At 45.1% G+C, this 26,570-nt stretch overlaps 1 protein-coding gene and 1 long non-coding RNA gene across 2 annotated transcripts in view; one reads left to right on the top strand and one right to left on the bottom strand.

The window, feature by feature from the left end:
- The first annotated feature begins 27 nt into the window (after positions 1-27).
- Positions 28-18,448, top strand: LOC119001216 (uncharacterized). Its single transcript, XR_005069516.1, has 3 exons — positions 28-39; positions 16,900-16,905; positions 17,587-18,448. It is a non-coding gene; the product is annotated as an uncharacterized LOC119001216 (long non-coding RNA).
- The window catches only part of EML4 (EMAP like 4), a 150,347-nt gene continuing 136,692 nt past the window's right edge, over positions 12,916-26,570 (bottom strand). Inside the window, 5 exon segments of the mRNA XM_037066486.1 lie at positions 12,916-15,235; positions 15,237-15,691; positions 16,517-16,647; positions 18,853-18,951; positions 19,451-19,538. Coding sequence (XP_036922381.1) covers positions 15,217-15,235; positions 15,237-15,691; positions 16,517-16,647; positions 18,853-18,951; positions 19,451-19,538 — 792 coding nt within the window. The 3' untranslated portion in view covers positions 12,916-15,216.

Raw genomic sequence — 26,570 nt, 5'->3', positions numbered from 1 at the left:
TCTCTTCTATAATTTCTTCTACAATATGGACATTTTTCTGTGCAGATGAGTACCCCCCTTTTAAGACATTACAGTGTAATTTTCTCGTGCAGTGCATAACCGTCTCTCATTCATTCTGATGCCCCAGGCCAGCCCGCAGTTGGATTCTGGGGCCTGTCGACAACCCTGTCGGTCTCTGGGCATTTCTTCACGTTCCGGCACTCGAGGCCCTCCGTGCCGGCCTTGTAGTTTCCCCATCCCACATTCCTCTGTTCGCTCCGAGGTGTGTTCTGTTTGCACAGGTAGGTGCGTTTTACTTTTGCCTGAGCGGTGCTGTACCTTCTCACTGCTCACAGTGTGGATGGAGAGTGGGCTCTGCTCCATTGCTCTGCCTGTGTTCCGTTCTATGAACCCGCCATGGTTTATTTAACTAATCTTCTGGTGATTGTTTAGTCTTACATGATTTGCTTTTACAAACACTGCCTTAATGTGTAATCTCACGTCGTCTTTTATATTATCGAGTATATTTGTAGGGTAATGTGTAGAAGTGAGACCTACAAGAGGCAGAGAGACCACCCCTGCACTTTGATAGCCGCTCCTCTCCCAGAGGGACGGCGCTGCCGGTGCTGCCGGAGTCCCACCTGCCCCGAGGACGCTGCCCGTCCCCCTCTCTTTTGCCAGCCTGGCAAGTGATAACATGTCTTTGGTTTAAATTGCCTTTTCATTGTAATTACTGATATTGGATATCTTTCTTTTATTTAAAACTTATTCTTAGTTTTTAACATTTTATTTTTAATTTATTAATCTTTTTTATCTTTAAAGGTAAGTTTGGTATATTTTGGTTGGAGGGGGACTGTCTGTTCATGTACTCTGCCCACTTGTGTCCAGGTCCTTTTCGATGATGCCCTTGAGGTCACGGGTCCCTCAGGCTGGCCTCCTCGGGAGCCACCTCTGCCGCCTCCCGCCAGAGCCGCCGCTCTGCCCACTGCAGGTCCCCGAAACTCATTCCCTCCCGCCTCTGCAGAAAGGGGCATTTTCCAGGGCCCACGCGCGGTTGGGCCTCACAAGGACTACCTTTGGGACCGAGGTGGTTGTCCTTTTTGTCATTGTTGGCTGTGTAGCTGTTTCTCTGTTTCTGTGGCCCAGCTTTTTCTGTTTCTCCTTGCATGTGGTAGGGAACGGCTGTGCAGCCCCTGGAAATCAGCCCCAGATTTTAGGGGAGAGAGTATCGTTGGCCCCACTTCTGGGTCAGGCGTCCCCCGGGCTGTGGGAGCACGCAGAGAAAGAGCTTGGAGGGGTCTGTTCCTGGATCCGACCAGATGGCTCTGAGCTCTCAGAGGGTCATTCCATCTGAGCACTTAATTTGACTCTTGCCAGGCTGGCTTGTTTACACAGAGGGGTGCCATCCTCCTTGTTCGTGCTGTCCGGATGAGGGGCTGTAAACTGGGTCATCTTAGTCTGTACAGCTAGCTGCACAGCAGGGGTCCCAGCTCACCTACCCTGGGGCAGGAAGGTCCCGTGGGGCGGCAGCCCACTTAATAGTTTGAAGGCAATCATTTGTTAGCTCCTGGGCTTCCTGACACTTCTGCAGTCGAGCAGCCTGAGGACATAATTGACTCAGGGACGCCCTCGAACCTTTTTCCACTGGAAGGAAGGGAAGTGCCCAGCCGTTCTAGTCAGACTGCGGACCGCTGTGCTTGGGGGAGAAACCGCCTCTGGGTGTGATGTTGTGACTGTGACTCCAGTGACTGGGTGACAACTCAAGTCTCTTTTGCAAGTTACCAGTTTTCTGAGTCTTTATTTTAACCAGGTTGAAGGAGGAAACAGTTGAGTTGTTGGTCATTAAAAATAATTGTGGTAATAGGTCACGATACTACTTTTGGTGCATAATTCAGGAGTTCATAGAATTCAGAAGTCCCGCTGTTACAAAGCTTCCACCCCCATGTTTGTTTATGCAAACACCGTTTCTCAGTGCCTCATACCTGTAGAAAGTTTAAAAAGGGATGGAATTGGTGCTGAAACTGCCTGACAGTTACCAAGATGCATCCGTGGAAATGTGAGCCAGCTCCCTCACCTCTAACTGGGATGCATTTCAAATCGAATTTTGCTCATATTTAATAATCATCAATATTTCTATTCTGTTTTGATCAAATGCATACTAATTGTAATGCAGTTCAGAACAAAATATATATATATTTTTAAAGATTTTATTTATTTATATTAGAGGGGAAGGGAAGGAGAGAGAGAGAGAGGGAGAGAGAAATATCAATGTATGGTTGCCTCTCATTCGTCCCCTGCCGGGAACCGGGAACCGGGAACCTGGAACTGGTCTGCAACCCAGGCATGTGCCCTAACTGGGAATCGAACCGCGATCGTGTGGTTCGCAGGCCCGCGCTCAATCCACTGAGCTACACCAGCCAGGGCCAGAACAAAATATTTTTTAACACTTAGAGCTTTATGGTCACAGAAAATTTAGCCAAATTTATAAATATTATAGAGAATTATAAGTGAGAATTATAAGAGAATTATGTAGAGAATTATAAGAGATTTTCAAGACTAAAAATATGTGACATTAGGGTAAAATTTGGGTAGTAAAATTCTAGTTGGAGGAGTAAAAGGGAAATACAAGTTCAAGAAGAAATTTCTGACTTTAGTAGACATTTGCGTTTTTAACTAGATGCAGTTAGGTGTCTAATTGCAATGGGGTTTGCATTCCAAACTATGAAGTCACATTTATGAGTGACTTAATAGTTTAAGCAATTGCTTATAACTAGAAACTGTACTCTTTGCAACTATTTTAACTTACAGTGAAAAATTTTAGATGTTGAACTTACATATGCAACAGGGTACACATAAATTTTCAAAATTCTTTAGGGTACACAAAAGCAAGAAAGGTTGCCAATGGCTACTTTACAGTTCTTTCAAAGAAGGGCCCACTTATCCTGCTTTGCTCTCTCTGCCAGCCGGATGCCCTTCTAGGTTCTGACTGGCTTTCCTTTATTTTTCAGCCCCTCACCCAGAGGGCTCTGGCCTGAAGCCGTCAATGTGAAGGTGGGAGTGACTTTGGTAACCCCGGCTGACTTTTTTGATTTATGGACTTTTTCTCCCCTTTATGAGTGTGGCTCTGGGCAGGCTGCCCGGCTTTCTGGCTCATTGATCTTCAGTAGCTACAGGATACACCAGGGGCAGTGGTGATTGATGGCTTAGCGATTCTGGTAGTCTCTGGTCCCAGCGACTTAGTGCATTTGACCGCACATATCGGGTTGGGGTCACTCTAGTCTATAACCAAAGACTGCCCATGTCCGCTTGGGAGGTGGGGTCCTGTCCTTAGTGCGCCTCTCGTCAGGTACGTTGTTGTCATCCTTGGTTGTCCAGGGCCTCCTCTGATCCACGGTCATCAAGGAGTTGCACTAATCCTCTGCCTCGCGCAGGTGTTTAATTAGTGTGCAAAAAACATTCTGTTGGGTGCCAGGGATCCGAAGATGAATCAGATACCTTTGCCTTTGTAAGTGAGCTTTCATTTCAAAATTAAGTATTTTTCAAGTTTGAATTTTATTTATTTATTTAAATTATTTATTTTTTAGAGAGAGAGTGGAAGGGAAGGAGAAAGAGAGGGAGAGAAACATCAATGTGTGGTTGCCTCTCACATGGTCCCCACTGGGGACCTGGCCAGCAACCTAGGCATGTGCCCTGACTGGGAATTGAACCAGCGACCCTTTGGTTCGCAGCCCAGGCTCAATCCATTGAGCCACACCAGCCAGGGCTGAAATTTATTTTTAAGTCTTTTTTTAGGGTGTCCCTCCTCTCTTTGGGTCAGTAAACCATCGGCTACTGAGGGTCATTCCATGAATGAATTATGGAAGAATTCCAGAATTACCCCTCACCTGTGCCGACCAGGGAGCTCCTTGGGACTGGTGGGTTTGAATACTTTAGGACAGGCTGCCCCCCGGGTGGGGGGGCTGTGGTTGGGGAGCCTGGCTGCGGCTTCTCTTCAGGGAAGTGGGTAGCACCTTGGCGATAGCAAGTTGGCCCTCACGGTTGTGAGGGCAGCATTGCTGACCTTGTTCTCTCTGCATAAACCAGAGCAACTGGGGCAGCCGGGCCCAGCCACCCCCAAGGTAGTATTGGAGCTCATGGGGCATCTGCAGTCTCCTCGGCCGTCAGCAGCTGTCACTTGCAGAAGCCTGAATCGGGAGTCCTGACCCTGGTGTAGCTCCAGGGTGCACAGGGTGCCGTGCTACTGCAGGATGGCTTGGGATGGGCAGATTGAGACCAGATGCTGCTTGTTGCTCAGCACGCTGTGCAAGGTACTAATGGAGAAGGTCAAGCAGCGTGGCTGGGAGTGGCATTCTTTAGATGATGCTTCCTTCCATGAGTACTTCACAGCCCTCTTGCGACATCATGCCTTCTTGTGCCCCCAATCTTGTCTATGACACGGGGCTTTGTCATGGTTGCATGGCTCTTCCTCAGGTTCTTCACACTGCCCGACATGTACTCGCCAGACGGGACTCAGCCGGCCCCGGTGGCACATTCTGAGGGAGGCTGGCTGACGCTGCCCCAGGCTGTAAGAAGTGGTGTGGTGTGGTGTGTCAGCCTCTTAGTCTGCAGGGAAAAAGATTTAGAAAGAAGCCGAAACTCACTGCAGAAGGGCCTTGGCAGGACTACAAAGTACAGCTAACAAAATCAGGGACCTTGGTTTTCAAAGGCAGGGAAGGAGTAAGGCAGGTGTGCCCTCAGGTGACGTGCTGGAAGTCAGCTCAGGGAATAGGGGCGTTTCCTGAAGGCACCTAGCCAGGCAGGAGTGGTGCTGAGCCAGGGCCCTCCACACTTTGCTGCACACCCCCCCAGGAGAGGGGGAGAGGTAGGAAGAAGCAGGTAGGCGAGAGGAGAGGGCTCTTGGGGAGGCGTCTGCATCCATTTGAGGAGGGAAAGCCAAGAAAGGAGGCAGCTTGGTTGCGCAGGGAGGCCTGGGACAGGTTATGGAAGTTCCTGGATGCTGGAGAGGGTTAGGGAAAGCTAGAAAGCGTTTCAGAGCTGGTTAGTGCCTGCCGGGCTCCACAGCCACTTTCCCCGCCCCCTTCTCACCCTGCTTAGGCCACAGAACCTCCGTGTTAGACAGCAGGTTAATTTGGAAATTGAGTTGTAGCCGGATGAGTGGACATTAACTTCAAAGTTCAGCGGTGTTTAATTAAAGCCATCTAGAGACTAAACCTGCTCTCAGGAAATTATTCTGACCGAATAATTAAAGAGAATGAAGGTTAGATTTGTGTTTCTGGCTAAGCCTACGTTGCATTCTGCATCTCCAAAACATGAATTTCATTAACCTTTCATGAACCAACATTAAATTGCTTTCCGTTAGGTGTCATTCTAATTACAGTAGAGTCGCACAGAAGAGCCTTTGTTTACACGTGGTGTCCCGTTTTCTCCTGGAATTATGTCCTCTTGAAGAACGGTCGTGTGGGAGACTGGTTTATACCTGTATGTGTCTGCCCATCGCCTCCCTTAGGCGGGGCTGAGGAAGCCGGCTGGGGCTGCAGCGAGAGGGATGGGGTAAGCAGTCACTGCTTTGGGGGAGGTGGGGGGTGTAACTTGCAAAAACACGCCCTATGGCCGTGGGAGTAAAGCTAAGGAGCAGCTAAGGTCACCCACCCAGCCCAGGCCCGCTAGGGCTGGTTGGGGGAGCTGAGGCATGGTCCTCGGAAGGGCCTTGTCGGTCTGGAGGTGAATGTGCTGCCCTTTGTGCTGTCCTGACCCAGCTGTGCCTGAGCCGTATGCCTTTGGGCTGGGAGGCCTGCCTTCTGCCTCGTCCGGGCCTGTGGGCAGCCTCCGTCTCCTGAAAGAGCGCTCCCGGGTTTCTGTGTAGCGGCCCCAGTCGGGGGATAAAGCTCTGTTCCTGCTCCAGGACACACTATGCCTTGTCAGCCAGCATATTTCTCTTTATTTTCTGGAGTGATTATGGATGTGATGTGTTGTGACCGAGAAAGAATCCAATGTACGTTTCCTCCAGGTGGACTGTTCCGGAACCCAGACGTGGGGAGGGGAGGTGGGCTTGCTTCAGCTCTGGGTCCGGACAGAGGTCAGCAGAGCCGACTGCACCCATACTTGTGTGTCTCGGGAATGCGGGTGTGTGGTGGGGACACGTGCTGGCCCTTGCAGAGTTCTGTGCTCTGCTCCGGGTCTGGAAACACCTCACTGTGGGTTGGGACCCGGGCCAGATGCCGCTAAAACAGGGCAGAATGACCCCTTGTGAAGACAGTCCTGCCTCAAGCTTTGTTCCCAAGGGCAGTTTGGGCCTGGGCTTGCCCAGTGCTGACCACAACCTGGCCACTTCTGATCTGGGTCTGGAAGTCCTAATGGCTCGTACCTTTCCCTAGGATTCCCTAGTGCCCGGGCCATCTCAGGCTTCCTGCAAGGTTCACTGTCTTCCCTTATGGACTAGCAGGGTCTGGGGTTACCTGAGGAGAGGCACCCTGTCTCCTTATCAGACTGGGACTTTGCCCCATCTTCGCCTTCGGTAACCCTTGGGGCACACACCACCCGCCCTGAAATCTGTGTTGGGGTCTGTGCTGACAGTAGAGACCAGCCCTCCCACGTTCACGAGGGTGTGTCCCCGGGCTGCTGAGTGAGCGGCATCGCAGGGATGCTGACACTGAATGAGAGCATGGAAGGCAAAGACCCGTGGGTTCAGGACCTGCCTGAGAAATCGCCCAACAGTGCAAGTAGCCACGTGTGTGGTTTTCTGAGTGCTCTCTCAGATGAATCCCCGTGTTTAACTCTGCTAATGTTCAATAAAAAAATGTAATTAACTACTATAATTTAAAAGAACTTCCTTCTATTTTAATGTGAGAGGGTTTCCCATAGAAACCACTTCAGCTTTGGTGGCTGTGAATGGCACCTTTATTAGTGCAGCCATCTGCAAGCTTTCCTAACAATCTGTCGCATTGCTCATGGCTTCCAGTGCAAACAGTGTTTATTGGGATGGAGGCTCAGCCCTTCCTGCGCCCTGATGCAGGGACAGCGAATCTCTTTCTCCAGCTGCTTCAATGCTGGGCCTTCATGGCGCAGGGGGTGCTGAGCCCGTGAGCTCACCAGGTGGTCTCCCATGTGGCTGAGATTCCCTGGGGGAGCAAGGCCTTTATTCTTTTCTTTAAGACTGAGACCAGGGAGAGAGGCCTGGGGACAGCACAGGTAATACCTAAGCCCTCGATGCTGCCTTTCCCATCACAGCCCATAGTTTATGTCAGATTCCTCACTTGCCCCCTGAGGAAGGCTTGCCCCTTATCATGGGGGAAAGGGGTTGGGTTTCATGGATGCTCCAGGGTCCTAAGAGGGCCTGAGTCCTAACGCATTCTTCCAAGAGAGAGAACTCTTGGCTCAGCTCAAAATTAATTCGTTTCCCAAATGGAAATGTCAAAGCCTGCCAAACAGTAGGCCACACGAAAATAGATTTTGCCGATGAAGCCTGGGGCCTGTCAGTCTCGTGGGAGAAAGCCTGATCACCTAATCTCAGTTCTGTAGCAGTTTCACAAGGGCCCTGCTAGAGAATGGGATTCTTTTTCTTACCATTTTATGAATTCTGAAGAAGGGAAGATGATTCACCCAAGCACACGAGGGAAGGCAGCTGCAGGGTTGGCTTCTGCAAGAGTTTCCAAGAAAGGGAGTGAGTGCCAGAAAAACGAGGAGGTAGAGGGCAACTGCCACACAAAGGAAGAGGACACGAAGAGGCCACCTCCTGCCACAGGTGGTTATACAATAGGTGCCTCTTAGCAGGAAAGGGGGCCAGCAGGTGAGTTGCCCCCAGTTGTCTTTGCCCTGCTCTCTAGGAGCTGAGCTTGAGAACCCCAGCTCCGAGCAGCAGACCCATGCCTGCAGCTCCTTCATGCCCACAGCAGAGCCAGGGGTCGCCCCACAGGCCCCCCGGGAGCAGAGGGGTGGCAGGAAAGGCTGCAGAGAGCACCCAGGTTCACAGTCTGTAGGGTCTGCTTTGGCCCGCAGGGGGAGGACCCTCAAGGGCACGAGGACAGAAATCATGTTGAAATTTCTTTGTTGTAGTAGGACCCATGTTCTTGTCCACAATCTCGTCAGAAACGTAAAGGGAAGGTAAAGTTCTACCCCTTTACTTTTTAAACTTTTTTTTAAAAAGATTTTATTTATTTATCTTTAGAGAAGGGAAGGAGAGAGGGAGAGAAATATCAATGTATGGTTGCCTCTTGTGGGTCCTCTCCTGGGAACTGGCCTGCAACCCAGGCATGTGCCCTGACTGGGAATCAAACCATGATTGTCTGGCTCTCAGGCTTGTGCTCAATCCAATGAGCTACACCAGCCAGGGCTACTTTTTAAATTTTAATTTTGAAATACAGAGACTCAAAGGAAGTCTGAGAAAAAGTAGAGTCTGGTAAGCCCCTCCCTCAGCTTCCCCAATGGTGACATCTTCTGTAACCTGTAATAGTTAAGACTAGGAAATCGATGTTGACACAGTACAGTAACCCACACTACAGGACTCTCTCAATTTCCTCCTTTTTTGCATGCATTCCCGTATGTGCTTCTGTGAATTTAATCCCATGTGTATATTCACATAACCACCATCCCAACGGAGAGACAGACTTCACTGCGACAAAGGAACCCCTTGGGCTACCTCGTTGCAGTGCCGCACCTCCCCCCCACCCCGTCCCGCCTCCCATGCTGCCCCCTGGCAGTGACTGTTTCCATCTCTCCGGTTTTGGCATTTTGAGAATGTTACGTAACAGAAATTAAAGGTTGGTAAACTTTTCAAGATTGACTTTTTTTTACTGTGTATAGTGCCCTTGAGCTCCATCCAAATGTGCCTGCACTAATAGTTTGCTTGTTTTTATTAAGTGTGAGTCCATCTTATGAGTTCTACATTATTTTTTAAATATCAAAGTTTAACCCTTTTGGATGTTGTAGGATTTGAGCAGTGGGTAGGTGGTTTCAGTAGGTGACCAGTCCAAGATTCCTTAATAGGAATATGTCCTTTTCCTGCTTCAAACCATACACTTCATAGCCACGGCAAGGACTATAGTATTGAGGGAAGCTGGAAAGGTCGTCTTTACCACCTTTCCAGGTACGTGCCCTGAGGGCAGGGGCTGTATGTTTGCCGTGGTCGGACTCCCCAAGCCCAGTTCCTGGCATGAGGTGGGTTTGTAGTAGACACCTGTTCAGTGGACAACTTCTCTGGGTCCTCGTCCCACAGAAACTCCCTGGGGTTCGGCCTGCTGCCACTTTGGACGTGTGGGAGCAGTGCATCTCTGCTGTGGAGACTGACATCTGCAGAAGAAAGAGGACCTACCGTGTCCGGGCGTCTCACCCGCAAGCTGTGTTAACTGAGAGTTAGTTCTGGCCCAGTGAGAGTCAGCTTCTGCTTCTTTGCTCCCACCCAGGTTTCCAAGTCAGTGTCAGCTTCGTAGACATCACTGTGCAGAGGCAAGCTCCAGTATCCTGTGACCTTCCTCAGGACGCATTCTGGCTTGGTGGCTTCTGTGAACATCGAGAGTGAAACGGGATGACCAGGTGTGAAGGCTTTGCTTATTAAGCAGTTAATTTTCCTCCCTGAGGCCATTTCTTTTAGCACCTTCTGCTTTCGGTTCCTGCAGGGTGGCCCAGGACAGCTGTGAAGCCAACACAAAATCCCAAGTGTGCTTGAAACCTGTTTTACTCCTCAGTGTTTGTTAGTGTTCGTGTGTTTAACGTGTGGCCCAGAGATGCCGAAGGTTGGACACCCCCACTAGTGCGATCTGGTGCAAGTTGGGGGGGAGTTGGAATTGGCCTCTGGAGCCAGTTCTGAGTAACCCCGCTGGGATGCTGTCATCAGCTCCAGCAAAGGCCCCGTATTCGGCTCTGTCAGCGAGTGGCTCCTTAGTGAAACCTGTTTTCAGGACCATGTGTTTACACTGCTGAGGAAGCGGAGATGCAGAGCAAAGCCCGGTGGCTTGGCACGGGGCTGGCAGAAGCTCCAGGCTTGCNTGCCGAAGGTTGGACACCCCCACTAGTGCGATCTGGTGCAAGTTGGGGGGGAGTTGGAATTGGCCTCTGGAGCCAGTTCTGAGTAACCCCGCTGGGATGCTGTCATCAGCTCCAGCAAAGGCCCCGTATTCGGCTCTGTCAGCGAGTGGCTCCTTAGTGAAACCTGTTTTCAGGACCATGTGTTTACACTGCTGAGGAAGCAGAGATGCAGAGCAAAGCCCGGTGGCTTGGCACGGAGCTGGCAGAACCTCCAGGCTTGCCTCGGGAAGTGTGGGATGTGGACTGAGGCAACGTGGAAAGAGCACTTGGCCAGTGACAGAAAGGAGCGGCCACGCTTCTTTTTTGGTGAAATGAAAATTGCTCAAGGGTTGGAAAATAAGGAAGCACCATCACCATACAAATAGGTTTAAACTGAACAGTAGGGACGGTGCCTTGACTATGGCCAACAAAGGCAGGAGTAGGCAGTTGCCGGCAGATGTTGCATTGACCTTAGAACCCCAAAGCTCTTCTGCTCTGGGCTCCTCCCAATTGTAGGGGTGGCAGGCAGGAGACTTGTGCATGACAAGGATCCCTTCAACACTGTCACTGTTCATTGCCCTAACCACTTTCTGTAGTTTTTCTTTACGCTGGTCTTAAATCCCTCCTACCAGAAGTTCAACCCACTTCATTTCATTGTCTCATGTTAGTAAGAATCAGTTGTTTGAGAGTAAACATCTCCAGTGCCCCAGCCACGGGGGCTCTGGAGGTAGGACCAGGCTTCAAATCTCGGTGCAGCTACCTGCTAGTAGTGTGCCTACCTGGCTTCTCTGTTCTTCTGGCTTCTGTTCTTCAGATCTGTCTGTAAAACGGGGGTGATCAAATTTAGGATTATGAAAGGATGGAACGAGTTAATGCAAGTAAAGCACTTATTTTGCATTAGCTGTTACTGAATAGCTTTTAGTCATATGGATGTGCTATATTTGAGTCATTGAGCACTTAGGGTGTTTGTTTTTGCCCGTTTATGTTTTTGTCGTTTGAGATATAGAAGTGGTGCTATTAAGTTTTTCTGCCAGACTTCTGGATTGGTAAATTAGGAGGAAAACCCCCAACAAAAATGTGTTCAGTAAGCCAGGTCTCTTGAGGACGCTGCCCACAAGGAAAAGGTGAAGGGATTAGCCAGGTGTGAACAGATTATCTGAGACCCTGAGAGCAGGAGCTGCCCCTTACGTAAGCAGGGCTGCATGTAATTTTTTGGGGGGGAGGGAAATGGCTGGGGACCTTTCTGTGTTCCTTGAAGACTAGGCCTGGGCACCCTAGACAAGGCAGGCTTCTCCAGCAGAGCCCGGTTTCTGCGACAGTGACGCAGACACACAGTGACTTTACCCACTCCTGGACCGAGGTTTGAGACTGACACAGGCCCTCTTCCGTTCCTGATTTCCCAAATCCCTGTGAATCTTTACTGTCATCCTTTCCCACTTGCTCCATTTCTGAAGAACATCTTTCTCCTAGTGTAAGTGGGAGAAGTGCGAGCTTCGAGATGACAAAGCATGGCGTCCTGTAACACCCTTATCTAGGTAAATGGACAGGGCCAGGGTGTTGGGCTGCACGGTTGTTCCTCCGGTGGCAGTTCTTTTTGCTCCACGTCCTGTGTAGCTGCTCCTCAGCTGGCCTTCTTTGTCCCGAAACATGTGTCTTCACTCCTCTTCATTTCAGTTCCAGCTTTTAAGCTGGACACCTAGTTTCTTCTAGAAGTTATATCAACACCAGTGTGTCCAAAATCTAACTATTATAGTTCCCCATAAACAAGTTTTTTTTTGGATCTCCTTTATATTGAAAAATAATTTATACCTGCAAAATACGTACTCATTTTTCAGAGAGCAACATCAATCAGATTTCTCTTGTCTGTGCCCTGACCGGCAATTGAACCTGCAACCTAGTATGTGCCCTGACTGGGAGTCGAACCCACAACCTTTAGATGTACAGGATGACACTCCAACTAAATAACTGAGCCACACTGGCCAGGGCTGGATCTCCTTTGTGTTAAGAGTAAAAATCACACGGTTTAGTGGCCTTGTTCTGGTGCTCACAAGCCGTTTTGTCTCAGGATTGCTGAAGTTCTCCCATGGGACAGCCTCTCCCAGCTTGGTCAGTACAGGCAGACCTGGGGGACGCTGTGACCAAGCAAGTCACACACGTTTTTTGGTTCCTCAGTACAGATAAAAGTTATGTTCATACTGTACTGTAGCCTGTAAAGTATACAATAAAAATACACACCTTATTAAAAAAATACCCTGTTGCTAAAAATTGCTAACCATCATCTGAACCTGTTAAATGGCACGGATAGACCTGCTTGGTGTAGGGTTGCCAAATCTTCCATTTGTTAAAAAAACAAATCTGTGAAGTGAGCCATGGTTGTGTATATGAGTGGCTGTGACCCTATCTTCAATCACCGAAGAGGGTACGGTCATAATGAACACCCCGTCATTTCCATGATTTTAAAGCTGGGGAAGGTATGGAGTACTCTCAGTCTGCCTCTTCGTACAGAAAGCCGCATAGCAGCCAAGTCATGGTTGAAGTGTACACAGAATCCTTGTCCCTAAGCCAGAGATGGAGAAGGCAGGGAATACAGTGTCCTGCTGAGTTCGAGGAGTTAACAAAGGTTAACACCAGGGAGGCGGCGGCAGCCAGTGGAGTTGGGGCAGGCAGGCAGTTGGGTCACTAGGATTATCTAATGTTAAACATTAGAGAAGATGTACACATGAAATAAAATAAAGCTATTTCTCTATTAAATGGAGGCATAAATCTCAAGTAGTTTCCTTTACCACTATGAGATGGAGTCTGTTACTGCTGGAATGGCTGTATCCGTAACAAGCAACTGTAATGAACTGAGAACTGTCATGTTTCCTAATAAACAGATAGTCATGGGAACCAGCTATACATGTGAAGGAAGAGTTAAGGCACATTTAGAGAGACAAATGAAACATTTTGATGATTTTATTTTTAATCTTCAAAATTTTCTGCCATTAGACAGGAATGCATGATAGAAATGGCTCAACATCTTCACATGAAACACTTGGATTAATTTTCATTCACAAGTTTTTCTAAAAACATCTGTAATTCCACAGTCCCACCCACTTCCAACCATTATCACAGATTTGACTTGCCTGTTAAACAGTAGTTGCCAGCAACAGAGCTGGAACGCTTTCTGCGTATTAGTAGTGTCTTTTGAAACTACCACCCAAGAGTATCATGGTTACGAATCTCACTGTACACAGCAACGCCAAAGGTCACGACCCATGTCCTCACGTCAACTCCCCGCTTACCGCGGAGAGCCCGAAGAAACGCGCTTCCTACTCTCAGACTACTTGTTCGTCTCAGTACTGTTCTCACGGGGATGATTTAGTCACCGCTGCGAACAGGCAGATGTAAGTGCCTGATACTTACTCTCTGATAACTATGTACAGAACATACTAAAAATAGACGGGTTGCTTGGAATCTGTATCTCTTCTTTTGAAGAGAGCTATTTTGAGGTGTTCCTTTTTTTTGAGCAGTTGTAAACAAAAGGAAAGAGATATACACAGACACTTATCTATCTACATAGTTAGAGATATACACTGAATATTTTCAGTGTGGCGTATACCTGCTTATACAGAGATACACACAAACAGAGTGAGTGTCCACACTCACCCCTTCACACATACCCACACCCTTACACACAGCACAGGAACACAAATGTGGTGAGGGTCCTTGGGAGTTCACTGGAGTTTGTATGTTACCAATGGTGATGAAATACCTGATCTGTGTTACTCCTGAGAAGGTACTAGACGGGAATGACAGTTTTGATGCACTTTGGAATGGCACAGTCACGTAAACACTTGCATACTTAAGACTTCTGAACTCATCCAAAGTTTCTAAACATAACCTAACAAACAAAAAAGATATCAAAACAATGCAGCAAGTTAAAAAATAAATCAAGACGAAGTTTTTTTATAATCCAAGTATAAACATAGGAAATGCATATTTTGTCAGTAAATGTTTTTAAAGTAGGAAACATGTACTTAAGAAAAAGTCATGTGACAAAACTTTAAAAAACAAACAAAAAACTACTATCCAATGCATAATAACACATGCATTGTTCCAAATAGCAGAGGATAACCACATTAGAACTGCAAAGCTTACAGGAAGTCCACCAGAGAAAAACTACCATATATAGTGAGTCTGTTAAGTACACAATGTATACAGATTTTAATTACTATGACTGTTATTCACACTTCTGTAAAAAAGAATTTGCAGTTTGCTGAGTATCTTATCCCTCAATGTAATTAATCTGTATAAAAATTAACAACTAAGCAATGAACTTCAAGCACCAATTCTGTACTTATTTTTCTCCTATTATTAAGGGAACACATTATGTTGAAGGCTGAGCTAAAATTAGCTTAGTAATCATTACAGTTGTTTTAAAGGCATGCGGCTTTTTCCTTGAATGCCAAACATTTAAGGATGTTCAGGCTGGTACAGGAATCCTTGGGGGACTCCATTATTTCTGAGTATCAATGGTTATTTAATATACATTTAAAAGCTCTCTAACAAACCACTGCTGAGTCCTAAGATAAAATAGATTTGCACACAAGAAATTAAGAGACTGTTCATTACTATGAGTCTTCAGAAAGGCAGCACCTACGTAGCAGACTAACAAGCACACCTGGCAGCTACCAGTAGTGTGGGAAATGGCATCATTATTCAAGAAGGCAACACCACTGCCTGTGGCAATACTGGAGTTTTTCGTAACTAAAAAATTTCCTCTAGATATTTAGGGTAGGTTTAGGGTAGGAGGGTATCTCAGTAAGAAAGCATTTTTTTCCTTTTGATTTCTTTTTCTGCATCAGGAAAGAAGTAGCACAGTCTGAGCCAGTAGCTGAGTAACAGTGTTTGTGATGCCTCCGGCTGTTCCTGAAGAAAACACGTTCAGATACCAAGGGGTCTGTTGTAAATCGATCCAACTGCTGTGTTTGCTTCCAGTATTTACATCTTATCACTTACTTACACAGTACTTTCTGAGACATAATCGATGTTTCAGTCTTTCCCACTATTAGGTTTGGTTAATCTTCAACACACACCAAACTGCACCTTTAAGTTGGCTGCATGTGACTGAGGATAAGACTCCTGAAGAAAACCGGTCACACGGAAACCAAAATCTCGGTCGACAGTGATTCTCCATCACTTCCTGGCCTGTTGTCTGAACTCTAGCTCGAGGTCACGAGCATTCAAGCCCTGGTGTTAGTTAGGATAGAGGTGGAGGGTCTTGCTGGTCCCCAGTAAGAGCGGCTTCACCCCGCTCTGCACTCATCTCACTGGACAGCTCTTCATCAGCAGGCCCACCAAGGTCTTCGCTGCCCCCTTCACTCTGCTCCTCACTATGGTCTTCGCTGGGCTCCACAGTGTGTTCCAGGCTGTTCTCCAGAAGTGTGGGAGAACTGCTCCTTCTCCCTTCCTCAGCTGCCTCATTCAGGGGCTGGGAAGGAGGCGGTGTGGGAGTGCTAGACTGCATGGCACTTTCAGTGGAAGAGATGGGGCCTTTGGTTAGAGCAGTATCTGCTACAATCTCGTTTTGAGGCAAAGACAACTTTTCCACAAGTTTCCACTGAATGATGCTCATGTCTTTTCCACCAGTTGAAATCAGGTGACTGTCATTATGAGTAAAACTGACATTGGTGACATGACTGCTGTGGGCACTGTACTTGTGACTGGGAGCCTATGTGAAATAGACAGGAAAATTAAACTCATTTACATAACTGCTTTAAGGTAATTCAAATCAAAGCCATAAGTCATCAATAAAACTAGCAGTAATTTCCTTTTAATACCTATTTATATGGGAAAACAAAACATAATAATTAAGACATGTATACTTTAGACTATATGCTAAAAAAAAAAATAATAAGGTGCTGGCCGGGTAGCTCACTTGGTTAGAGCATCATCCTGATATGCCAAGGTTGTGGGTTTGATCCCCACTCAGAGCACATTCAAGAAGCAACCAATCAGAGCATAAGTAAGTGGAACAACAAACTGATGTTTCTCCCTCTTTCTCGCAACCTTCTTCCCCCTCTCTAAAATTAATAAAAACTTTTCTGAAGTCCATTTCTCCTGGGTATCAGGTTGGAGCACTTAGTAATTATTCTGTTGGGATGCCAGGAAAGAATTTACTAGGTTAGCAGGATTATAGGTAATTGAGGAAACAATTCCATGAGTTTTATAATGCTGATTATATGTGTAACAGAATACTTTAATATATTTAGGAGAAATCTGAAACAGCCAGAAAATAAAAATAAACAAATGGACAATAAATAAAAATGAGTAAAACATCACCAGCTACCTTGTAGAATTATCTTCTCTTCGACCTTACTGAGGGAAGAGAAGACAAGCAATGTCTGCTGGGATGCTTAGAGATGGCCCTGTCTACCCCGGGCACTGCAGTCCTCATGGACAGTAATCAGTCACCTTACATGTTTTCGTGCCACTGACACAAATGATCCCCAAACAAAATGCCCGGCGATGCTAACTTTTATTACATCGAGTTTACCTTTGCTTTGGAGCAGGGATACTGAAATAGATGGACTTTGCAAAAGTCATCAGCAACAGCTATCACCTTCCTGTTGTGGGATCGCACCAGCGCGTTGATATCTGTCCCATCAGATCCTTCTGGCCAGACACCTTTCACATGGGAACATGGGTGTAGAAGATTAGCCTGAAAAATGTAACTGCCATGCTACATAGGTTCACTGAATTTTAGAATCTTGTTTTGATGTGTTCAAACTCTTAACTGCTAACATGTTCCCTTCCAAATCTCTTACTGGCCCAACACTTTATTCAAATGAAGTCTTAGCCAAAGTCTAATAATAAAATTATACATCAAAATAGCCTCAAGATGGAAAGTTTGACCCCAAAGTACTCACTAGTAACCAGCAGGTGGTGCTAAAGTAATTTTAGTTTTAAGCCTTAACACCTCAGCTTGTAAGTGTTTACTTGTTCAAGTTTCTAGTTAGAGGGGAAGCTCGCAGTTACCTGTGTAAAGCCACAGCACTAACTCTGCAAACTGGGGACACTGTGTAAAATGTACTTTTTCACTGCTCCCTTTCAGGCAGGCACCTCAAAGAAAACCTCGTCTACCTGTTATCCCATAAAATTTTCTTGTAACTATTATTTACGTCCAAAGATAAGACATAAAGAATAGCAAATTTAATTATTCTGAATCATTATGAGGCACTAGTGATTATGTTTAACATAGCACAAAATTCTATTAGACTAGATTACAACTATGGAATACATAAGAGTTGAGATGCTGGCCTCCACCTGTTCAATGCTATTCTAGGGAACAAATATGTGTTTGGTAAATACGCTAAAACAAATCAAGACACTTGTGAAATGACCTCTCTTAATAATGAATATTGTATATTGCTTCATTAAAATAACTAGATAAGTTATCAGCTACTGGCCACTGCTTCAGTTGCACCCAGAATAATGAAATTGTTTATGGATTAGTCAGGGTTATTTTGTTTTTAATTTCTTCCTAGCCTAGGAGCCTTCTCCAGCTGTATAGCAGTTGTGTTTGGAACAAACTCCTACAGTGAGTTATTCTTCTAACGCGCACAGCATAAAGAAATGTACAAATCTCTCCCTGGGCTGGAGGTGCAGCCCAGCTCTTGCAGGGCAGAGGTATATTGGTAAAGGACAAGTATTGCTTTAGGTATCGGTGCCACATGCTCTTATAATTAGTCTACTTAGTATAACATCTTTTTTTAATTCTTGGCAAACAGGGCTTTATTATTTTAACTTTTCCATTTATTCTCTAACTTTTTCAGAAGGATACCTACAGATCAGGAAAGGCTTAGAAAACTGTCACCAAAGGCAGATTTCACAGGACTGATCTCCCAATTTTATCTTTCAATAATGTCTATTAAAAATGCCTTTATATTTCAGCAAAAGGTGCTCGGACAACTGGACAGCTGCATGCAAAAGACTAACAATAAAAACTGCTGATGAGAATGTGGAGAAACTGAACCCTCCTACATTGGTAGGAGTGTAAATGGTGCGGCTACTTTGGGAAGCAGTCTGGAGGTTCCTCAAAAGGTTACGAGTTGCCATTTGACCTTCTGATTCCACTTCCAGGTATACACCCAAGAGAAATGAAAACATGCCTACGCAGAAACTTACCTCATTCACAGCAGCATTATTTACAAAAGCTAACAGTGGAAGCAACTCAAGTGTCTGTGCTGAATGGAAAAACAAAATGTGGTGTATCTATACACTGGGATATTATTTAGCTGTAAAATGAAGTGCTGATCCATGGCACCACATGGACGAACCTTGAAAACATGCTTAAGATGCCAGCCTCAGCGGACCACATGCTGTATGGCTCCATTTAAAGGAACTGTCCAGAACAGACCAGTCATTGGAGGAAGAAAGGAGACTGTGGTGGTTGCTAGGGCACAGGGTGAGAGGGACTGTGGATGGGTGAGGCGTTTCTCGGTGGGGGATGAAAATGCTCTAAAATTGGTGACGGAGGCACAGCTCTGAATATACTCAAACTGCTGCACTGTGCACTTGAGTATGTGAATGGTATCTCAATAAAGCTGTTTTTAAAATGTCTTTACAAATTTTAAAGTTTCAATTTTTACTTCAAGAAAAAAATGGAAAGGCAAGCTATTATTAAGTGCCTTTTGTCTTTCATATTTATTGGGGATCAAAAGACTGGACTCTGCAGAGAACAAACCTCATATTGGGGTTTAATTTTTCTGAATCTGGCATTTACAGTGATAACACTAAAGAACACATACAGACTATTTCATTAAGGAATGGAAGTTATTATGTATAGAAACACACAAACAACATTTCCCCATTGGGTGCTCATGTCCTTACCAAAGACGTGAAAGCCCAGTACACAGGTGTATGTCGTCCAGTCAATGTCTTTACACTCCGATCGATTCCTGATTAGTTTGCAGCCACTTGGAATGTCCCCTTTAAATTTAAAAACAGGAAATATAATCTTAGTGCTTGTGTATAAATGTATGTGAACATGCATCTTGATTCAAACTAGCCACGTTTACTTGTATTTATAATCCATACACTGAAAAACATTAAGACACATTTAAAAAGGAAAAGTTTAACAGGGTTTATGGAACTACCCACTGAAGTTGTTCTTTTTTCTTTAAGAAGCATAAATGCCCATACTTTTTCCTGCCTCCAGGAAAAGCTGTTGAATACAAAACCATTCAGAACAGTATCAATCTCCGAGTTAATTTCTTATGACTACAAGTCCACACATTTAAAAACTGGCTCATTACTTTCTTGGAGAAGTGAAGCAGATTTGAGATTCTCATGCCTTAGCTCAGAGTAACACACACTGTCCGGTCTTGAGAGGCCAACATGGTGCCCTGCACAATTCAGACTCTACACAGCCTGCTCACTGGTGCCCCTGGCAGACACATCTCAGCCATTCGTGGTCATTCATACTTACAGTACAGTATTTCGTAGTCTCCCGAGTTAGACATTATGTACTTGTTGTCTGGGGACCAATCAAGGTGTGTGATATAGCTGGAATGTCCCTAGGAAACAACAGATGGATCGACTATTAGAAAGCATGTAGAGTTTTGTATAGACAGTTAACAATTAGCCAACACTGCACTCCGAGCAGCCATTCATCTCGAATCTCTAATGTGTAAGGAGCAGTATCACAACCCATACAGCGGCAGAGCCATTGCAGGTCTTCAGTCCTTTCCTGCTCCACCTTGTGGGGAGTCGAAGGTGCAGGCACGCGAGGATGCCAGTATATGATGAGTTCAAGCAGAACTTTGGAGCTAAAGAGGTCTCACTGCAGTGGAAATAAGCAGCACGTGGAACTTGGGAGTATCGTGCTGGCCTCTCCACTTAGACATCAGGAATGAGCACCTACTATCTGTTAGAGACTTCCAAGAAAGAGAGTCTCGTTTTTAAATGTGTGCCTTAAAGGACACTGTCACAGGAACCATACTTTCAGGCTGTATTTCAAATCATTGGTGTCCCTGTTAGAGTGACTTCATATTTAAAAAAAAAGGTTTATTTATTTTTAGGGAGAGGGGAAAGGAGGGAGAAAGAGGGAAAGAAACATCAATGTGTGGTTGCCTTTCACACCTGCTACTGGGGACCTGGCCCGCAATCCAGGCATTGCCTTGACTGGGAATCAAACCAGCAACCCTTTGGTTTGCAGGCCAGCACTTAATCCACTGAACCACACCGGCCGAGGCATGGAGTGACTTCATTTTTGAGAATGAAATATTGGCTCCAGGTTGTTCACAAAGTACAGTTATCCTGGGTGCTTCTTGAGTAGCCAAGGAATACCCCAGAGGCTGAGGAACACGGCACACATACAAGGTCTGTCCAGAAGGTATCCAGCCATGTAATACGAAGAGACATTTACCAAAGAAGACCTAAGAAACAGTGTAAATAGGACAATGGCACCTCAGTTCCCTTCAAAGCAGGCACCTTGGGACCTCACAGTTCTCCCAGTTGCCAACAGCTGTCCCACTGTGTTTTCCTCAATGTCATCAACAGTCTGAAATCTTTTTCCCTTTCAAATGTGATTTTAGCTTTGGGAAAAGCAGAAGTTGCAGGACGCCAAATCTGGGCTGTAGGGGGTCTGAGTCACCTGGGTGATTTGGTGTTTCACTAAATGAATGAATGATGAATGAATGACACCCCCCCAAAACACCACCACAACAAAAAACTGCACGAGACATGATGCACAGGCAGGTGCATTGTCGTGATGAAGCTGCCAATCACAGCTGCTCATAGCTATGGTCTTCTGAATCATCGCGATAGTTTCTGAGGAGGAATGTTCAAGCTTAACACAGAATTTGATGCAGATTGGTTGCTCTACTCTCAGTCATTTTGAATGTGACAGCCACACAGTACACGTGCTCACTCAACGATGTCTGCTGCCCCCACTGTTTAGTGAAGTCATCACTGTTCATGCATATGCGCATTCCAGTGCACACTCCCTGGCTGCCGGGTCACATGGATGTTGCACAAACCGTTTTCATTATATGAACAATGGCTGACTCTTTCTGGACAGACCTTGTACAACAATCATATGCAGGTTTTCTAGGAAAACTATCTCCAAAGAATATTCTAGGAGAGTCACTCAATAGTGTACTCCAGCTGGGTCCAATACAATCACCTGACTCCTTATTCCAACCTTTTGCTGAACACAAAACCATAAATTTACTTAAAACAAGGTATTTTGTGATTACATGTTACAATGCATTTAGTATGTGGTCCAAGATAACTCTTCTTCCGGTGTGGTGTAGAGGTGCCAAAAGGCTGGACCTGCGCCTTAAAACACCCCTTAAACAGGAAGGCAGTGATCTTTTCCCACTTAGATTTACTAACACTATGGGAATTAAAAAACTCCTAAATGCTGTATTTTGTTGGTGGCACATGTAAGGAGTTGATGATTTCCAACCATTTCAAATAAATGACACAGATTGACCATTACTGGTTTACCAAAATCAATGGAGACTCAAAATCACTTTTTATGTCCTCGAGTCTGTGGTAAAACATTTAATTTCTAACATATTTTGAATTACTAGTTTTCTGTGCATGTGGTTTTCTTTTTTAGGTTGAGAAATTCAAAATACCTTAGGTGCAGTTTTAATGGTTTATACAAAGTATCCCAATTATCCTATTACCCTTCTGAAGTCTTACCACCTCTCTGAAGCCACGACCTCCCCCACAGTGCTGTAAGGCACATACATACACTTACGCATTTAAATGAGATGAATGTGAGAACTGAAGCTTTCTGAAACGACCAGACATTAGGTGGTGTGCTGGAAAACAGGTTGGCAATCACTTGGAAACAGGCTAGGCACACAGACCTACCAACTCAGTAAGAAATCAGTTTTCAGGCCAGAAAGACACACGTGGTCACTGGATATTGTCTAAATTCAGGATGGGTTCACACAAATCCTTTCCATAGTTTACATGAATTTGATGCCTGGCTCTGGTGTATGTGGAAGCCATGCTTCTAAGATAAAGAAAACTTCTGCTACTTGAGTGAAGGATTTAACCAGATTAGTCATGGCAAGTATAGTCATCCAAAAAGTATTCGTCCTAATGTAGAAGTGTATAAAATTATCTGAAATATCTGTGAAAGCCTTTAATAGCATTAGTTAGAATATGAAAAGCACTGTATGTATACATAATATTCATGTAACTCACATCTGTTTTGGACAAAACATATTTAGAAGGCAAATCAATATAAAGTATTCTTAAAAGACTCTTGAGCCCTGGCTGCTGTGGCTTAGTGGATTGAGTGCCAGCCTGCAAACCAAAAGGTCACTGGTTCCATTCCCAATCAGGGCACATGCCTGGGTTGTAGGCCGGGTCCCCAGTAGGGGGTGGGCAAGAGGCAACCACACATGGATGTTTCTCTCTGTTTCCCCTCCCTTCCCCTCTTTCTAAAAATAAATAGTATCTAAACCAAAAAATAATAAAGACTCTTGAGTAGGAAAAGCAGCAGTGTCCTTGGGGAACTTGTCAGTACATATTGTAAAGTGAAGTATTTTTTTCCCTGGTATGGAATCCAGCATCTAAGAAAAAAAAAAAAAAAAAGAAAGAAAGAAAGAAAAAGAAATGCAACTGCTTAGGGTCTATAATGCTACCTCTCCAGACACCACCTCAGAGCATGCTTGCCCCACCCAACTCATAGGCCATGGAAGGTACATGCACAGCTTGAGGGAACACAGCCTCAGACATTACCCCAAGGTAAGAGACACAGTGGGAGCAAAACCTAGCACACCTTCTTAAAAAAACAAACAAACAGGAAAAGTATTCTAAGCTGGCACCTTCATTACTGTCATTAAGTAGGTTCATTGTGTAACTATAACAGTCACAAATGATGAAGCCCCAAAATACTACTTTGGAAAAATCACAATGTTTTAACTAAATCTGTCAACTGCATGGACAATCATCTATGTCAGTGGTTGCAACCCTGGCTGTTTTTAAAAGTACAAAAGCCCAGAGTTAGGGGTCTGTTTTCCTCAGGAAGTATCCAGGTGTCCCCTCACCCTCACCAGCAGTGTTGCCCAGTGAGTTTCTGCGGTGATGAAAATCGTGCGTGCGCGCACACACAGTTGAGTGCAGCAGCAACTGGCCACCCATTGCTTCTGGGTGCTCAAAACAAGGCTAGTCCTCCAGGAAACTGGATTGTATTTAATTTCATAATCCCAAATTGTGGTTAGTAGCTGTGATTCTAGATAACACAGGTGGAAAACAGTTCATTCATTCTCTACTGATTTCAAATACCTCTTTTATTACCTAGTAAATTTCCATATATGCAGAGCTCTGGATTCTCCTTTCTATTCCATTAGTTTACTTGCCTAATACCAGCCAGAAGTGAGAGTTTTGTGGTATGCAGAAAATTTCAGATAAACTTCAGGACCATTTTATCAAGCTCATAAACACCACGTTAAAAACCTAAGTGTGAGTGCATCAAATTTAGAGAATAATTTGCAGAGAACAGATCTATTGTCTTTTCATTGAGAAACATTTCACGCCTCTATATTTTTTAGTTTAGTTCTTCTTTTAGCCATGTTTCACTTAAGCTTCCTGTATTTTTTCTTGCTATGTTTATTTGCATGTCTTATTCTTGCAAATAAGACTTTTTTTCCCACTGAAGTTTTGATGTGCTTTTGCTGGTTTGAGAGAGAACTGATCTTTAGAGTGTAGACTGCTATTGCCTATTTTAATCCACATTCTGCCCCTTGGTTAAGTGCCCAGCTAAGACTATTTTCCAAAATCTTTTGCAGCTAGGGGTGGCAGATGTCACTGGGTGGAGTTTCCAGGAAAACCTGCGAGAACTTAGCAGGAGTGGTGCCTCACCCTCTTTGTGCCATTCCTATCTTCCTGGAACTGAAACGTGATGACTGGAATCCCAGCAGCATCTTATTGAGGATGATGGAGTAGAAAAAAGGAAGGATCCGGAGTCCCTGATGACTCTTTTTAAATGAGAATATATCCATCTATTAAGTTTCCAAACTCTTATAGTAATAGTGAATCCTACTGCCGCCTTGAAATACTGCATCAGTTTTATGGATTATTTTTTGCAGATGTCTAGGTAGACAGTTAAAGTCTTTTCCTCTTCTTTTCTTTTGGATATGTATTTTCAACTACCAAAACTTTACTGGCACTTCTTGCCTATCCTGACTTTGTAATGCTTTTGATTTTTAGTACATTGCTGCAATTATAAAACACTGTATCTCCTAGGCTAAGATCTTTTGAGTACCAGTGTTAAAAGGTACACAGGACTTTGAGTCAAACAGAAAGCCATTATGTTACAATGAGGTGCACAATAAAATAACCTTAGTTCTATTGCACACAGAATAGAACCTTTAGGTCAATCCGAACATTTCAACTTTTTCAAGGAAAATATGCAACTGTCCATAATTAGAAAATAATTTTGAACTTTCATAGACTTAGGTTAAATTCATGTTAACAACACCCCTAGGTACAACCCAGCGTTCATCTAGTTACTGAGAATACTACTAGTCCCACTCCTATTAACACCTAACACATACTGAGTACTTTCTATGTAGAGAGCATTAAGTTTAAGTACTTGACATACACTATCCACTCTAATTCTCACAGCGACCTTGACTGAGGATGCCCACTTTAGTGGGGTAAAGAAATTTAGGAGGCAGAGAGAGATTAAGTAACTGCTGAAATCACACAAAGAATTGGTAGAGCCAGAGTTCAAACCCAGGTCAGATGATTCTGGGCCAAATTAAACAGAGCATTTAAATCATGCTTGTCTTTTACTCATTTCTGTAACACTGAAGATGAGCAGAAAGCTATTTAAAAGTAGAATTTTAAAAAAAGGACTTTCTAAGTACATCAAGGACCTTTTCAGTACATTCTCAAAACAGTACAGGAGAGGAGGAGGTTAAGAACTTAACAACACTAAAAATGCACATAATGCAGGAATCTTGGAGAAAACCAACCAACTTTAAAACTCTTTTTAGCTATAAAATCCTTCTGTCATGTTAAATTTCACCTGAGAAGTCCAATATGTAAAGCAAAGAAAATCAGATCCAGGCCAGCACCACCCCCAGCCTCAAATCCTAGGGCTTTGTAGGAGACAGAAAGAGCTTCTGAATTCAAAGCCTGAAAATGTTTTCTGCGGCAGCAGCTACAAAATCAAACTGCTTACACAGTGAATATGATACAAACACGAACCCACGAGTCCTGTAATTTAGGCAAACCAAGTATTTTACAAATATTTACTGAACACTAAGATGGAAGCTCTCCCGGGAAGTAAAAAACAAAAAAGGTCCTTCTAAATCATCTGATCTAAAAAGAGGAACAAACTGCCACAGATGAGGCCGAGGGGTTTGCAGAGTGCGCAGGAGGGAGACCTGGAGAACCCAAAGGCAGCAGGACAGCGTGCTCGCAGGGCGCAGACGGGGAGTGTGAGGGCAGCGCCGGGCCACAGGAGGGGACAGAAAGGCTGCTGCGGACGACCAGTGCGGACGGTGGACTCCAGTCACCTCTCTCCCCCTCAGTTCCTCAGCTGGCCCCAAGAAGTCAGGCTCATGAAGAGCAACTTATTTCTTGGAAGATCATTGGGCCTCCTTCAAAGAGGTGGGCCAGGACTGGTCCTGCACGGTGCACACACCTGAGGTGTCTGCCACCTAACAGCACAGTCTCAGCAGAAGAACCATGTTCACTCGCTCTTCTTCACATAGATCTTGAGGCAGGCACATGTGAGCACCATCTGTAAGCAGCAAATACTGAGCTGTGCTCTATTATCTAATTTGGACTGCTTTTTTAGATAACAAGATTTACACTTTTCCATGGAATTTGTGATCGCCGTAGTGCTACTTAAAGATTAGGTCTTTGTTAAAATGTGGCTACCGGAACACTTCTCTTAGAGTTCCAAGTACGAATGCAGTTTTATTTCCAGTATTTTCTGGTGACTACGGTAGCTGTAGAAGCGCGTTCAGAACTTTACAAGATGCCCCTCTAGTAATTAAACTGCAACCAAACAGCTGGAGCTTGTCCCCCTTNTGTAAGCAGCAAATACTGAGCTGTGCTCTATTATCTAATTTGGACTGCTTTTTTAGATAACAAGATTTACACTTTTCCATGGAATTTGTGATCGCCGTAGTGCTACTTAAAGATTAGGTCTTTGTTAAAATGTGGCTACCGGAACTTCTCTTAGAGTTCCAAGTACGAATGCAGTTTTATTTCCAGTATTTTCTGGTGACTACGGTAGCTGTAGAAGCGTGTTCAGAACTTTACAAGATGCCCCTCTAGTAATTAAACTGCAACCAAACAGCTGGAGCTTGTCCCCCTTCACAGCACCACTTTCTGTGGAAACGTCGGGTGGGAAGATGGGTGCCACCACCCCAGCACACGAAGGAGGCGCTCCCGCTGGCGGCGGGCAGCTGGCCCGTCAGGGGTGTGCCTGAGGAGGGCGTCACAGGGCCCAGAACACGGCTCTAGTCGGCAGAGTACCTGCCATACGGGAAGGACCAGTGTATCTCCAGAGCTGAATCTAATGTTCACTTTAAAGTGATAACCTAGTCAATCTGAAATGGGCA

The sequence above is a fragment of the Sturnira hondurensis genome, unplaced genomic scaffold (genome assembly GCF_014824575.4).
Source record: "Sturnira hondurensis isolate 20B ecotype Veracruz unplaced genomic scaffold, ASM1482457v3 Scaffold0016663, whole genome shotgun sequence".
In the NCBI taxonomy this organism is placed as follows: domain Eukaryota; kingdom Metazoa; phylum Chordata; class Mammalia; order Chiroptera; family Phyllostomidae; genus Sturnira; species Sturnira hondurensis.
The sequence above is the reverse complement of the archived record's forward strand: the minus strand, read 5'-3'. Positions and strand labels throughout refer to the sequence as shown.